Source organism: Budorcas taxicolor, chromosome 11, assembly GCF_023091745.1.
Source record: "Budorcas taxicolor isolate Tak-1 chromosome 11, Takin1.1, whole genome shotgun sequence".
Taxonomy (NCBI): Eukaryota; Metazoa; Chordata; class Mammalia; order Artiodactyla; family Bovidae; genus Budorcas; species Budorcas taxicolor.
Window position 1 is genome coordinate 10,612,845 of NC_068920.1, and position 15,635 is coordinate 10,628,479.

The 15,635-nt window shown below is 45.7% G+C and overlaps 1 protein-coding gene across 12 annotated transcripts in view; it reads left to right on the top strand.

The window, feature by feature from the left end:
- Positions 1-2,169: 2,169 nt before the first annotated feature.
- Positions 2,170-15,635, top strand: part of PRPF4B (pre-mRNA processing factor 4B) — a 63,725-nt gene continuing 50,259 nt past the window's right edge. For 11 of the 12 annotated variants that reach the window (XR_008200194.1, XR_008200196.1, XR_008200191.1 and 8 more), the window contains exons 1-7: positions 2,170-2,306; positions 8,594-8,689; positions 9,317-10,513; positions 12,384-12,560; positions 12,923-13,078; positions 13,461-13,542; positions 14,833-15,043. Coding sequence is in view for 2 of the 12 variants with exons in the window: in XM_052649796.1 (XP_052505756.1) it covers positions 2,170-2,306; positions 8,594-8,689; positions 9,317-10,513; positions 12,384-12,560; positions 12,923-13,078; positions 13,461-13,542; positions 14,833-15,043 (2,056 nt within the window). In the remaining 10 variants the exon portion in view is untranslated. The remainder of the gene's footprint in view (positions 2,307-8,593; positions 8,690-9,316; positions 10,514-12,383; positions 12,561-12,922; positions 13,079-13,460; positions 13,543-14,832; positions 15,044-15,635) is intronic. The other variant, XM_052649798.1, reaches the window with a different exon arrangement.

Below are 15,635 nucleotides of genomic sequence, written 5' to 3' on the forward strand. Positions count from 1 at the left end.
TCCAACTCTTGTGACCCTAGGGACTGTCGCCTGTCAAGCTACTGTCTATGGGATTCTCCAGGCAAGAATACTAGAGTGGGTTGACATGCCGTACTCACTCTTTCCATTACTTATATTCAAAAAGCATTTGAAAACCAAAGAACTGTGTGGATGGGTGCACTATAGACAGATGCTAAATAAACGACTTTTCTGTGGGAAACAGCACAATAAGAAGGAAGAGTGCAGACAAGAGAAATTTCAGTTCAAACCATGGCTTGGCACCTCAGAACTGAGTCATCACAATCAAGTCACCTTACCTCTGAGTGTCAGTTTACTAGGCTTAACGTGTATTATTCTACTTTATATCCAAGATGAGATCTCTTACAGGCTTGTACTCACTTCCGAGAAGAGGTCTGTAATAGCTTTGTACTACATACACCATGTTTATTTTCACTTTAAAATCATTTATTTAAAAATAATGGACTAATGTTATTTTAATAACATGTGAGCTATTAACACAGTGACACATGGCCTTGCCTTCGTGGGACAGAGAATATAATATAATGAAGTGTAAATACAAGAGTGCTGTATTGCTGTATACATAATACCTTTAAAAAAGATATACCTGGATGAGAATCTAGAGATAGGAACAATTAGCATAATTCTGAAATTCCAACCTACACACTACTAGTACATCAATAAATATATGGGTGAAAATATAAACCATTTTCTTAAAACTATTTCCTTTGAAAGAAGCCTCCTAAGTTATTATACTTGAATTTGATAATTGAGGAGAAACAAAGAAAGAAAGTGAAGTTGCTCAGTTGTGTCCGACTCTGCAACCCCATGGACTGTAGCCTACCAGGCTCCTCCGTCCATGGAATTTTCCATGAAAGAAACCCTTCATGAAGAAAACAGTTAAGGACCATTCAAAGAAATGCAGCAATGGGTGTGGGGTGAGGGTAGGAGAACCCACAGAAGTCAGTAAACATCCCAGGATTTAGTATTCTGTATTAATAAAGTCCATGAGGGGAAAATGCTAAACATTTTAACACATTTGGGATTCAGCCAACTAGAGACTTACAAGAATATTTGTAACTCTTCCCCTCTGACAATCAAGAGACATATAAGAAGCTCAGCTATTCTGAACTCAGATTTCTAAATCAAACCCAAACTCAGTTGATTACAAGAATAAAAGTGATCATCACCTTGCTTTCAGGCTCAAGTATGAAGAAAGATACTCTTCAGAGAAACAAAGAGAAGGTAAAAACCTACATGTTATTGAAAGCTCTCCAAGAGACAGTTCATTTCAGTTCAGTCGCTCAGTCCTGTCCAACTCTTTGCGACCCCATGGACTGCAGCTCGCCCGGCCTCCCTGTCCATCACCAACTCCCGGAGTTTACTCAAACTCATGTCCATGAGTTGGTGATGCCATCCAACCATCTCATCCTCTGTCGTCCCCTTCTTCTCCCGCCTTCAATCTTTCCCACCATCAGGGGCTTCTCAAATGAGTCAGCTAGAGACAGTAAATTTAACCAAGAGACAGTAACTTTTCACATACTGTATTTCATTTTGTCTCATTCCTGTAGATTCCATTATTATAGAAAAACAAAATCATAAATTTATTTGGACCAGAAATGTTACTTAAAAATTCAGTTTACAGGTCCAGAGAACCTGGACAGGAGTAACGGACTCCTGACCTGTGGACTCAGCCAAACCTGAAACAAAGTTCCAACAGTTTCAAACGAACGTGCCAATACTAGTAGTTCCCTACGTTCCAGGTACAGCCCTAGCTTGCAGTATTCTCAAGATGCCTGTCTACAAACTTTCTCTTAATACCGCTTCACACTGAGTTATCTAAGGGATAAGAAGCTGTTTAAAAAGCAAAATCATCTTGTTTGCCCAGCTTGAAAATTTTCACCCGAGTCCGGGTCCCACAACGAGACCAGTTCTCGGAACTGCGCCCAGGATACAGAGTCGTCTGCCTTCCAAACCCTCTCCAGGTTCCTAGAACTTGACGACGGTTTTTACCCAATCAGCGCGCACCTTTAAAGCCCCGACCAGGGCCGCCGCGGTCCCGCCCCTTCCGGAAGTGCGTCACGACGCTCGTGCGCTCTGTCCCCGGATGCACTTGTATATCCGGATTCTTCGAGCGACGCTGAGCTCCACGGGTCCCGACGCAGTCGGCACATGCGCGACGGCCCTGTTCCCGCTTCCTCCGCCTCCCCTGGCTTCCGCCGTCCGCGGAGCCGCCGCCACCGCTGCCGAGGAGTCAGGAAGTTCAAGATGGCCGCCGCGGAGGCGCCGTCGCTGCGGGAACAGCCGGAGTAAGTAGTCCGGCGGCGCGGAGGGCCTGCGCCGGGGGGCCGGCCGAGAGGGGACGGGCGGAGCGCCGCCCGGGCGGGCGAGCGGGCGGGAAAGTTCGCGGCCCAGCGGTCGCAGCCAAACTTTGCCTCCCGCGCGGCGCCGTGGGGGCGCGGGAGGGCGGCCTCGGCGCTCCGCCCGCCCGGAGGGCCTAGCTGTTGGGTCGAGCGCGGCCGGGGCCCGCAGCGGCGTTGCCCCGGGAGGCGAGGGCGCGAGCGGCCTCTGCGGGTCCCGAGCGCGACGCCGCGGCGCGGGCGCGCCTGCCCGCCTCTGAGGCGACGAGCGGGTCTTCCGGAGCAGCCCGGGCGGCGCGGCCCGCGCGGCGGCGATCCCCGAGCGCTCTTTTCCGCAGGCGGCTCCCGCGCCGCCGCCGGTGTCAGCCCTCGGGGCTGGGAGCCGGGAGCAGAGGGGCGCCGGGCGCGCCTCCTTCACCGCCCGAAGCCGCGGTTGGCGGCCGGCGCGGCTCTCCCTCCTTCCCGCCCGGTGCTCTCGGCCCCAGCGTCCCCGTGGTGTTTTCTCCTCCTCTGCCTAGTGCAGCTGGTGTGCCAGCTCGCAAACTCGAGGCAAAGTAAGACCAAGTCCTCGGTTCTGAGAACTAAGGTTTTTGGCCCGAGTTTACAGCGCTTCTCTGGGAGCCCCAGTGGAATAAAGAATGGGAACCGTCAGCTACTTGCAAACCCGAGCGGTTCGTGTCTGTAATCAAGCTAACGTAAGCATCGATGCGGTCGAGTGGACGCATCCTCGTATATTCTGCTAGGGTAACCCTTCCTTACTGAGAGCAGTGTGTTCTGTTTTCCGTGTGTTTGCTAGGAAAGCTCAGGAACCTAAGAGAGGGAATGGATTTTAAGACAGTATTCTTGTAGCGCCCTTTTTTTTTTTTTTTTTTTTGCTTGCATCCTCATTATTTGATTTGTTTCCAGCTGTCTTGAGAAAGAGGTAGAGATAGTCTCCCGGCACCTTTGGACTGACAAGAGGAAAAATCTTTGCACGTCCCCACCCGGCCCATCGCTTCACCGCTGTGCGTCCAGTGCCGGACTGCTTGGGGATTTGCTTTGCTCATCTAGGCAGAGACAGTTACCAGAAGTTTTTCGTTTAGGGCCTCTGAAAGCTGCTCCATTATCTTCACAATTTGACGTAAAAGAGGGCAGGTGGGTTCTGAAGTAGATTTTGCCTCTTTTTGTCTTTCACGGAGTTCACAGTGAGGCCTTGTTCCTGGCTTCATGAGAAGATCCTATGAAAATCTTAGGCTATGCAGCTGATTTTTCTAGTAATCTGTTTAAAGTTCTATAGTATTATGTCCATTAATTTGATTTCAGGGACGGTTTAGATTCCTTTTCAGGAAGGATGCAGCCGTGTTTGTTTAGATACTCAAATAACACTAGCTTTAATCTTATTTATTTAGGCTCCTGCAAGGTGAGTGGCACTGAGATGGTCTTTATTGCACCTCCCCACTCACACACACCCCACACACACTTGGTACGCACAGAATATTCCATCTGTATGTGTCCGACTTTCACTTATTTGAAACGTTTTAATATAGAAAATGACAGTTTACTAGGAAAGCAAGTACCATGTTGGCTGCCCAGAGTGAATGCTGAAATGTAATGTCTGAGTAGGTTTTTTTTTGAAGACACACCGAGGAGTTCACAGTTACTTGGAATCTACTCCAAGTGAAATATTTTGAAAAAGTAAAGCTCCCTGAATGCTTTTTAGTGGCTTTTAAGTTTGTCAATGTCTTTATCTCAATGTTTTTTCATAGTTTCAGGCATTTAAATTTTTATATGCATTGACTTACTTGAACTTACCCAGACCAGTACTGAGCAAATAGGACCTCATTCAGTCTTTATGACAGCCCTGTGGAGGCGGTCCTGACACTCCCCACATTGTACAGTTGAGAATCTGGAAGTACAGAGAAATTAAGTTAGCTTGCCCAGGTCACACTAAGTGACAGGTGTAGGGTTTACACCCGTGCAGCCCCGCTGTGAAGCCCTGCTCTGTGCTCTGGTCTCTCACTCTACTTCGTGGCTCCTTTTATTTAAAATATTACTAGCCTTTAACATTTGAAATAATTTTTATTTATTTTCAGTATCCTAGAAAGGTTCGTTTTTATGATATGACAGTTCCAACTCTTTGGAATTTAATATCCTATTTGGAAAGAGTGAGGGTGGAATGGTTCCTTTTGAGACTGGTTGGTCTTTTGAATCCATCCTTATTTTTGCATCTACATTAATTCTGTATTAAAGGAGTCTCACTTGTCAGAGAAACAGGCTTAGTTATAATTATTTTCCTTGTTGAAAGCAGTGGCATTCACTTTGCTCCCCATTGCCCCCAGCTCCAAAGCATGAATCGAATGCCTCCCATATAAGATGTTATTAGGAATATTCTTTAAAAGTATATATATATGTGAAGAGGGAAGTTAAAATAATGCTAGTGGTTGGTAATTGGTCGCTTTATTTTAAAGTTGTTCCATGGCTATTTTTATTGTGCCAGATGCCCCCAAGACTCTGGGTGGTTTGAAGGATGAAATAAGCTAACCTATGAGTAAATACTGTTTGACACCACCATGCTGTCTGCACTCCGAATGCAGCTTTCCTTCCAGATGAGATTTGAGGGATGTTACTCAGCTCTCAGTAAGTACTGGTTTATGACAAACCTGTTGTAGACCAGTTTGGTATAGAAATATACCTACTAAATGTGTAGTGTTAGATTGCAAAATGTAAATCGTCCAAGAAAGTGATCAGGTTTCTTTACAAGAAACCTTTTCCTAAAACTTTAGAAGAAAGTTGTTAATGAGCCTGAATTAAGTGACCTAGCACAAGCGCGCTCATTATATGCGACATGGGTGCCATTGATGGGCTGAGTTCAAGTTTTCCTCATGTGCCTAGTCAGACTTCAGTTAATTTCTTTGAAATTTGCTCTAAGAGATCAACAGAAGAGGCTGGAGGTCTGCTCTCTGCCTAACCCCAATGTAGGAGAACTCTGGAGTTAAGGTTAAGCTAGCTGGCCCTAAGGCACTTAGGTGGCATTTTATTAGTAACCCAGTCATTATTTCTTGAGGTAACATTCATTAAGTTACAATGAAAACTGGGATTACTCCTGGGAATGGCAGTAACTTTGGGCACCACTGTGATGTTGATCCTGATTCTCAGAAACTTTAGGTGCTAGGTTCTCTTTCGGAGGAAATTACTTCCTCTGAAGGTAAACCCTTCAGTATTTGGATTTGAAATGCCTTGGAAAACTTGTAAATTATAAGTAGCATTGGAAAAGGGTCAGAAGAGGAGATTTTTCTGCGGGGAGATGATTAAATTTAAATCATTTGAGGGTATTGTGGTCAAGAAATAGGCGTATGCGCTGGAGCGTAAGTGAGCCAAAAACCAAGTGTTCCCCTTCAAGAGCTGAGCACGTGCACAGACAGCGTAGACCAGCCGTGCCCAGCGATGTCGCTGCGTCGTCGCCCAGTCGTGTCCGACTCTTCTGGGACCCCGTGGCCCGCCAGGCTCCTCTGTCCGTGAGATGCTCCAGGCAAGACGACTGGAGCAGGTTGCCATGCCCTCCTGCAGGGGATCTTCCCAGCCCAGGGGTCGATCCCACATCTCTTGCATCTCCGGCACTGGCAGATGATTCTTTAGCACTGAGCCGCCTGCTGTTACTCTGTGAATCACTCCCTTGACACAGAAGTGCTTACTGAGTACCCGCTCAGGGTTAAATCATCTTCTGGGCCTCAGGGATGGAGCAGTGAGCCAAGCAGACTACGATCCTGCCCCACAGGGCTTATGTTGTAACAGGGGGACACAGACGGCAGTTGTGCTAGGTGGAGGGCAGTGAAGGGGAGGGAGGGAGTCTGCCTGTGAAAGGGAGGGGTTGTAGTTAAAGGGAGCTGGTCAGGGAAACTTGACTGAGAAAGTGGAACTTGAGCCAAGACCTGAGGTAGGTGAGGGGGCCGGCAGTGTGTACTTCTGGGGGGAGCGCCCAGGCCCTTACGTGCAGGGGAGGAGAGCCGTGGTGTTGGGGGGAGCAGGCTCGGCTGAAGGGAGGCTGGGCTGATGCTATTGGTCTGGTGGAGGGTTCAGGTTTTCACTCTGGACGAGGCAGGAAGCAGTAATCAGCTTTCTCTTGGGGCTGATGATGACCTGATGTTGTAAAAGCACCTTCACGCAGAAGCAAGAGCTCTGATGTCAGCTGTAGCACCAGCCTTCCCACCCGCTGGGTGTGCCCATGCCTCAGATGAGTCCTGTCTGCCTCCTTGAATGTGGCGTCACATCTGTCGCAGGGACACAGGCAGAGACAGGGCTTCTTGGGCACTTGAGTGACTGCTTTGGTGTGGATGAACTCATTGCAGTGACATACCTGTGGTTGGTCAGAAGTGCTACTTGCCCAGCTTTTACAGTGGGGGACGCTGACGCACGGGAGTGGCTTGTCTGAGGGCACACTGGGGGTATCTTGTTGCAGGCGGCGTCGGAGCAAGGCGGTTTGATCAGGACCCTTGCTCTTTAAATCACATTCTGAGTGTCCGTGGGCAGCTCCCCAGCGCCATGGGGAGTAAATTTGCCCGGTGTCTGAACAGTAAGCAAAACTGACTTTGGGCACGAGATTTGTGCTGGGCCTTACGAGCTGTGCCTGTTAACTGTGCGGTCCTCACCGTGTGCTCAGAGGCAGGTCCTGCTCCTTTCCCCACGAATCTCACACTCAGTGAGGCCACTCAGCTAGTCAGTAGTGGGACCGGGGCTTGAGCCCCTGGAGCCTGGCTCTGCAGACTTCACCAACCAGCTGTCTGTTCTCTGGGCCGTTCTTAGAGGGTCTTTAGGTTGAGTTCTAGCTTACTGAGTAGAATTTTGCACTTTGGGCACTTGGATTTTTATATTCCTGAAAATCCTTCTCAACCTTCATAAAGGTCCTCCCTGCCTATCTCTATATCTTGAATTAGCCTAGTTCTGCTTATCTCACACTTTCCCCCCGTAAGTCAAGGCTCAGAAAAACAGACTTATAGCCGACCGTCTAGACTGTGGGATGGGAGAGTCTAGGAAAGGGAGACGGTTGCCTGTATGAGGTCGTAGCCTATACGAGGAACAGAGTTGAAATGCCTTTGTATCTTCACCTTAAATCTGTGATGTCCCCTCGCCTCCTTGATAGAGCCATGTTGTTGGGTATTTTTAATATACAAAGATACTACACTGTTTTTCCAAGTCTTTGAGAAAAGTCCAAAGACTTTTTCCAAGTCTTTGAAAATAGTCTTTTCTCAAAGACTCTTTATCCTGTGCCCTCTTATACTCTATTAGAGAGGTCAGCCCAGACTGAGACCTGACTCAGCTGAAGACACCGCTTGCTTGTAGCTCGCTAGTACTCTCTCCTTCCCCGTGGTCCCCAGGGCCAGAAAAGGGCGTTGGCAGTGTGACACCCCAGATCCCACGTCCCTGCCATGTGGTGGCTGTGTGTTCTCCACGGCCCCTCACTACTGTGAGCCAGTAGCTTTTCAAGCGTCCTCCACTGTGTTGTGCCCCTGCCCCGCCAAGTTTACTGAAGACTGAGACCAGGCTGGGGGGCCGTGCGTCGAGCAGCCCGACCTTGCAGTCCCTGGGCCTCTCCGCTGTCTCAGCTGTGTGCTCCCGGAGTCTGTGCTGCACGCCTCCCTCTCCTGGGGTCGGTCCACTTGAGTGCTTAGCTTCCATTAGACGAGTCTCTTCACCAGGTTTGACACCCTGGCAACATTGATCTTTTTTCCTTTTTCTAAAATACCCCTTAACCTTTCTCGTTAATGTCATACTCATTCTTCAGGTCAGTGTTCCTCAGCCTATTTTTTAATCCAAATAAATACCTTGTTGATAAACTTCTCTCCCCCAAAGTCGCTGCTGAATAAATCGCTTGGGTTTTTCGGTGATCCACAAGATACCTTCCTTGACCGTTTCAGAGTGATTTAAAGTGACCCATCAGCATTCCCATAATGCCCTTACTCAGGTCTTCATCGTTGCAGTTCTCCAGTGAGGCATGCGATTCTTTTCCACTGGAAGTTTCCTTACGAGAAGCAAGAGATTTTTATTTTCCTGCTACCTGACTTAATGCCTACGTTATGTGTAGGTGATTTTCTTCGACATGTTAAAAAGAGATTGAATAGACCCATTAATTGTTAACTTGCAAGGAGCTGTTTGTAGTATATGGTACAAACGTTAAACTTACTATTAAAACATTAAACTTATTAAAAGTACAAGAGTATATAATTTGGAGGACTTGAGCAAATTAATCCATCTTGTTCCAGCTGGATGTCAGGAGGAGGATCACCTGCTTCTGGTGACCCTGGGGCCTCAGCCTTGAGGATGTGGCTGGTCAGGGTCAGCAGCAGACAGCGTCCTTGGTAAGGGCCCAGGGCGGGATGGCACGGCGAGCTCATCACGCTGCCCGGAGCGGGGGGTGGGGTGGGGGGGCTGGTGGTACTGCTGTGGCACACGGTGGCTAAGATGCTGCCTACAGGCCCAGAATGACTCTGAGTATAGCTCGTTTTGGCGCTAGAGATTTAAGTATATATGTATGTGTGTGTTTCCGAATTCCAAGTGGGGAAAGAGATTAGTGTCCCAATGGATGTTATTACTAACATTTTATGGAAAAAGAATGGGCAGGTTCCTTTAGTGTGGAGCGGTATGGGAAATGCTGATTTAAAAACCAAGTTTCCAAGTGGCTGTTTAAGAAAGTCAGTGTTAACTTACTGCAAAAACTACTGGTTTGAATTTCCTTTTTCTACAAAGTATAATTATGTTAACCTACCCTATTATGTATTTCCTTTAATACTTTCAGTATTTGAGTTCAACCCTTAGAAACAGAGTTAAATCACTGTTCAGCTCAGTTCTTGCCTTATACCTTTGAAATAAAATATTTCAGTGGCTAACTTCATGTATCACATCGAGATATATTTTATCATTGCTGTTTTGTTATGACTGAATGCTCCATAAGTAATGTGTCTTTTAAATGTTTGATACATTTATAGGATGGAAGATGCTAATTCTGAAAAGAGTGTTAATGAAGAAAATGGAGAAGTATCAGAAGACCAGTCTCAAAATAAGCACAGTCGTCACAAGAAAAAGAAACATAAACACAGAAGTAAGCATAAGAAACATAAACATTCTTCAGAAGAAGACAAGGATAAGAAGCATAAACATAAGCATAAGCACAAGAAGCACAAACGGAAAGAGGCCGCTGATGCTTCTGACAGAGAAGGCGTGTCTCCAGCAAAAAGAACTAAGCTTGACGATTTAGCTCTCCTGGAAGACCTGGAGAAGCAGAGAGCCTTGATTAAAGCTGAGCTCGATAATGAGCTCATGGAAGGAAAGGTCCAGTCTGGGATGGGGCTCATATTACAAGGTTATGAGTCCGGCTCTGAAGAAGAGGGGGAGATTCATGAAAAGGCAAGAAATGGAAATAGGTCGAGCACTAGATCTTCAAGTACGAAGGGGAAACTTGAACTTGTGGACAATAAAAATAGTACAAGAAAGCGGAGTAAAAGCAGATCCAAAGAACGGACTAGACATAGGTCTGATAAAAAGAAAAGTAAGGGAGGTGTTGAAATCGTTAAAGAGAAGGCGACAAGGAGTAAGTCAAAGGAGAGGAAAAAGTCAAAAAGCCCCTCCAAAAGAAGTAAGTCTCAAGATGAAGCCAGAAAGTCCAAGTCGCCCACCCTCAGACGGCGCTCTCAAGAGAAAGTTGGGAAGGCCAGATCTCCTGTCGATGACAAGGTTAAAGTCGAAGATAAAACTAAGTCAAAGGATAGGAAAAAATCCCCTGTTACAAATGAAAGTAGAAGTCGTGATCGAGGCAAGAAATCTAGATCCCCAGTCGACTTGAGAGGCAAATCCAAAGACAGACGGTCGCGGTCCAAAGAGAGGAAATCGAGACGGTCTGAAGCCGATAAAGAGAAGAAGCCGGTCAAGTCTCCCTCTAAAGATGCTTCCTCTGGGAAAGAAAACAGGTCACCCAGTAGAAGACCTGGTCGCAGTCCCAAAAGAAGAAGTTTGTCTCCGAAACAGCGTGATAAGTCCAGGAGAAGTCGATCCCCACTCTTGAATGACAGGAGGTCTAAACAGAGCAAGTCACCTTCTCGAACCCTGTCGCCTGGCAGGAGAGCCAAGAGCCGGTCTTTGGAAAGAAAACGCAGGGAGCCTGAAAGGAGACGCCTCTCTTCTCCAAGGTAACTTGATTTCAGGGCGCTAGTGGTTCCTACCATTGCAGCAGATTTCAGTGGAGAAGCTAAAACTTGCGGACAATAGAAACAGAGGTGATGAAGAGTTGATAGTGTTCGGTGTAACCTGTCCTGTCTGCTAACTGCTAACGTTTGCTTCTGTCAGTATCTTGCCTGTAGGTGGCTTTTAAATGTTGAACTTACTCTAAGTTCTTAATTTAGTATCTAACGTGCAGCACCGCACCTTTAAATCCAAGAAATTTGGTTGATAAGTCTGAGTCTACGCATTTTATGGGAAAGGTGTTAGTTTCTAGAGCAGGGATTGTATTTTGAATAGTGTGTGCTGGAATTTTTAAAAATGGAGGTATCAGTTTAAGGATTGTGACCTGTCCATTCTTTTGAATTGGTGTGATTTTGAATCATAACAACATAGTTGGAACTACAGTTGGTTTTTTTGGCCCCCAAAATACAATTGAAAATGGGAAATTTTTTTGTTATTAACTCATATACCTGTAGTCTCATTGTTGAAAAACATAGGAGCTCTTAAAATGATTTTTTTAATCAGTCGTAATAAAAATAATTCATATTTACATAATACATTTGATCCACCAATTCTTGTCTCATAATTTCATGAACTCCTAGCCATCTACTGTGTATGGGTATAAATATGAATTGATGTTGAAGTTTAAATTATCCTGTTTTGAGAAGCTTCAAGAATGCAATTCTCATAAGAGCTACTGTTGCTTCTTTCCTTCTGAGTGATGGAATGGTCCCCTGCCTGTAGCTCTGCATGGAGACCGTATTACTGTCTTAATATCTTTTCTTAAGGATCCTATTCTCTTTCAGTTGCTTTCAGTTTGAAAAGGAAATTCTTATGAGTTCATTAAGGGACTAGAGTTGAATATTTGAAACCAGTTTTTATTGTTAGTTTGCAGAAGAAATGCATGCTAATTAAAGAGACGTTTAAATCCTGCAGGAAGCCTGTAAACGCACTCTTCCATCCCTCCTCTGCTGCCACTCCTGAGACAGCAGTCTCTCTTCAGCCCCTTCTCTACGCGCATAATACTTCTTAAAAATAGGATTCATACTGTTCATGTTAGCCGTGGTTTTCTTATCTCATCAAACACTGAGTGGCAGTGTGTAAGGGGTGTTTGTTACGTAATAACATGATACTTCACGCTGTGGATGTATCATAATGTATTCAGCTTCCTTTGTTGAGACTGATGAAAATTGAGATTGGTTCCAGTTTTTCACAGTTGTGTGCAGAGATATCCATTGAGTCTGTGTAAAGCTTCTTTTAGGGTAGTTTCATAGAAGTGGAATTACACAGCCTGAGATTACGTATATTTACATTTCAGAAAGACACTGCCATATTTCCGTCCAGATAAGTTATACCAGTATTTACTTCCATGACTTGGTGGACTGGCATTTTCTCTTAACTCTTACCTAAAGTTCCTCTCTTCTAAGGTTAATGTTGATTGTAAAGGGATTTTATTCTTAATTGATACATTAAAAATAAGGGTCTTAATTGCAAAAAAATGTCGACAATTTAGAAAGAAAACAGTCCTCAAACCAAGGGAATGGAATATTATTCCTTATATGGGCAAGTTTTATCTGAAATGAGAAAAAGATAAACAATATAAATAATTTTTGCTAATTCTTCAAATTGTGAGACCAGAGGAAATAGACCTTCTCTTGTGTGTCAATCATTACACCAAAATGTTATTGTTGTCGTCAGAATTTTTGTTACAAAACGTTATTCTGTGTTTGCAATCTTTAGGTTACTGTGCCCTTTCTTAAAGTGCCTTTACATGTAGGAGAAGTTTGCTTATTCTGATTTGATTTATTCTTCTCTGAACCTATATCTGGTCCCCTTAAGAACACGACCTCGAGATGACATCCTCAGCAGGCGGGAAAGGTCCAAGGATGCCAGCCCGATCAGTAGGTGGTCTCCAGCCCGCAGACGGGCCAGTAGATCTCCTGTTAGGAGGAGGTCCCGTTCCCCTCTCAGACGGAGCCGGTCTCCCAGAAGAAGAAGCAGGTCTCCTCGGAGAAGGTAAAGCCGCCCCTTTGGTCCATCAGACCGGAGCTTTTGAAGCTCAGTGGGTGGGTTTCCTTAACAGCTGCTTTTCTCTGAGAAACGAGCTGTGGCGCCGTGCAATCTTTCTGTCGCCAGCGTGCGATATTTCACACACACAGATTGTTGAGATTTGCTTTAAACTTAAATCAGTGTTCATTAAAACATTTCTGCTGGCCCCTTAAAGACTTTATTTTTAGAACAGTTTTGGATTTATAACAAAATCGAGCTTTTGAAAAGTACTGGGAGTTCCTGTAACACCTGTGTGCCAGCACACTCAGAGCTCCCTAACTTCAGTTTACCTTTTCTATGTATTATATCTCTCTGTTCTCCTCAAATAGGGACAGAGGTCGGAGGAGCAGATCACGCCTGAGAAGGCGGTCTCGATCACGGGGTGGTCGTAGACGTAGGAGCAGAAGCAAAGTAAAGGAAGACAAATTTAAAGGAAGTCTTTCTGAAGGAATGAAGGTTGAGCAGGAATCTTCATCTGATGACAAGTAAGAATGGAACTTTCCTATAACTTCTTTTTGCAAATTAGACAAACACGGTGTGACTTGAAAGTCTTTAATTTCCATCTGTAATTTTGATCACAGCTAGTGATGACTTTTAAGCTTAAGGATCCTTCTTTTGTTTCCAGTCTTTGTGCAGTGAAATAGGTGAGGAGAAAAAGGAGACATAGAAGGTTAAATTTACTTGCCGGGATTCCAAACCAGGACAGTTTAAAAGCAAGCATAGAGTGAGGTGGCTTAAGGTTCCTGTTCAAACTTACTGATGACCGCCATTTTCCAGCTTTTATTTTTTTTAATGTATGAGAGTTAACAGTTTTGGACTCTCTAAGGATGTCTGGAATTAACATGTATGGATGTAACTTTTCCTAAGCCTTGAAGACTTCGATGTTGAGGAGGAAGATGAAGAAGCCTTGATAGAACAGAGAAGAATACAAAGACAGGCCATCGTTCAGGTATTGATTTTAGTAACATTTTGATCAACAGTCCTTAAATAACCACTATTTAAACAAAATTAAGGATTTTTACTTTAACAATTAAATGTTGTTAGAGCACTTGAATAGGTCTTGAAAAAAAGATAGTTTCTTAATAAAATTGAAATATTTATCTTTTTTGTATACATAGGATTCCCATATAAAGCCCTTTTGTAAGACAAAATTTGGAGTGTGCTTTTTTTTTTTTTAATGTTGATAAACAGGAGAACCCTCAAATGAGTACAACTTGGAAGAATTTCCTTTAGCATAAAAATTGTATATATTATAGCCTATTATATGTGAGAAAGATTTTTCTTTAACGCCTAGTAAAAATGGTAGATTTTCTAATACAGATGTGCATGTTTAAATGGAACGTCCCGATAAATTTAAGACTCCTTGAAAGCCGAGTGATGCAGGAGCCGGGCGGGAAAGGGTGTCATGTAGGCCTCAGACGGTGAGCTGTGCAGAGGGCTGCTGGCTCTCCTTGGCTGTCCTGAGAGGAGGCCTGGCCATGCGGCCCTGTGAGCATGGCCGTCCTCGTACAGTGCCTTCTCTCACCGTCACGTGATGGGAGGTGAGGGTGGAGGTGAGAAGAATTCTGGAAGACACGAAAGATGCTTGGGTGCTGTAAGCAGGACAGCAGACCAGGAAAGGGCAGTTGTAGCAGCCTGTGAACTGGCAGCAACCTCAGCATCTCAGAGCAAAGGGCAGAACTGGAATTACCAGAGTACGTGGGGTGTACCTGGAATTCCAGAGGTGACTTCCCTCCCTGGGGCACTGCGGAAACTGGTACTGAGCAGTTACTGGGCACCCCTGAAGACTTGGTTGAATCTTTTTCTGTTCTTACCCAGGTCCACAATCCCTTATCTCCAACTTTTGGGCCAGATGTGCTTCAGAACTGAGAAATATGTGAATTTTAGAAAGGTAATGTGGTGCATACATGTATCTTACTTAGCCCCTGAGTGGGGGCTAGCACAGCACCCCATTACCCGACACTGGGAGCGCTCTGCTGTGAGACGCCTCGTGTTCACACTGGGGACATTCAGAGTCACGGCTTCAGGTCAGATTCTGCCACCTGATGAACATGCACCAGCCGTAGAAAGCCTCCCGCAGCTCTGTGGGTTTGGAATCGCATATAAGGGATTGTGGATCTAATTCAGCTGAGGCATCAATACCTTTATTTTATTTTTATTTTTTAGCATTATTTGACACTCAGGTTTTTAGTGCAGCTCCCTCGATTGGTGACGATGATGCTCTGTGTTGTCGCTACAGAAATACAAGTACCTTGCTGACGACAGCAACCTGTCGGTGCCGTCCGAGCCCAGCAGCCCGCAGAGCAGCTCCCGCTCCCGCTCCCCGTCTCCCGACGACATCCTGGAGCGCGTGGCTGCCGACGTCAAGGAGTACGAGCGCGAGAACGTCGACACGTTTGAGGCCTCGGTCAAAGCCAAGCACAATCTGATGGCCGTCGAGCAGAATAACGGTGAGCTAGGTTTCTGTGACTGGGCTCTTCTTACCCGGGTGGTCAGCTCCGTCACTTCACCCAGAGGAGAGGCTATTTGCGGCAGGGGAAAGGAAGGAGACGAGGAACGCCGTGTGCAGAATACCCCAGTGAGTGTCCCCGTAACCGCGACTGGAGCTCACGCTCGGTCCACCATGCGTGCTCTGTACCTTTGGTTCTGCTTGCTGGAATATTTGAAAGCAAGTCCAAGCCGTGATTAATTTCACCTGGGAAAAGTCCAGTTTGTATCTGTGTTAGATAAGATTTCTAAAGAAAAACATTACTTACACTTGGTAAAACTGATGATTTTTAAATATCTCATGTCTGTAGCTCGTTGGTTTGAATCATGATCCAGATGCGGGGTCTAACCTTTTGGGGTATGAATTGGCCGTTTAAAGAGGAGCTTTCCTGGCGGTGTATAAGTGTTACTTGTGTGTGCTCAGTCATGTCTGACTCTTTGCAGCCCCAGGGACTGTAGCCTACCAGGCTCCTCTGCTCCTGGGCTTCTGCAGGCAAGACTACTGGAGGGAGTAGTCCATCCCTCCCCCAGGGGATCCTCCCCACCCAGAGACCG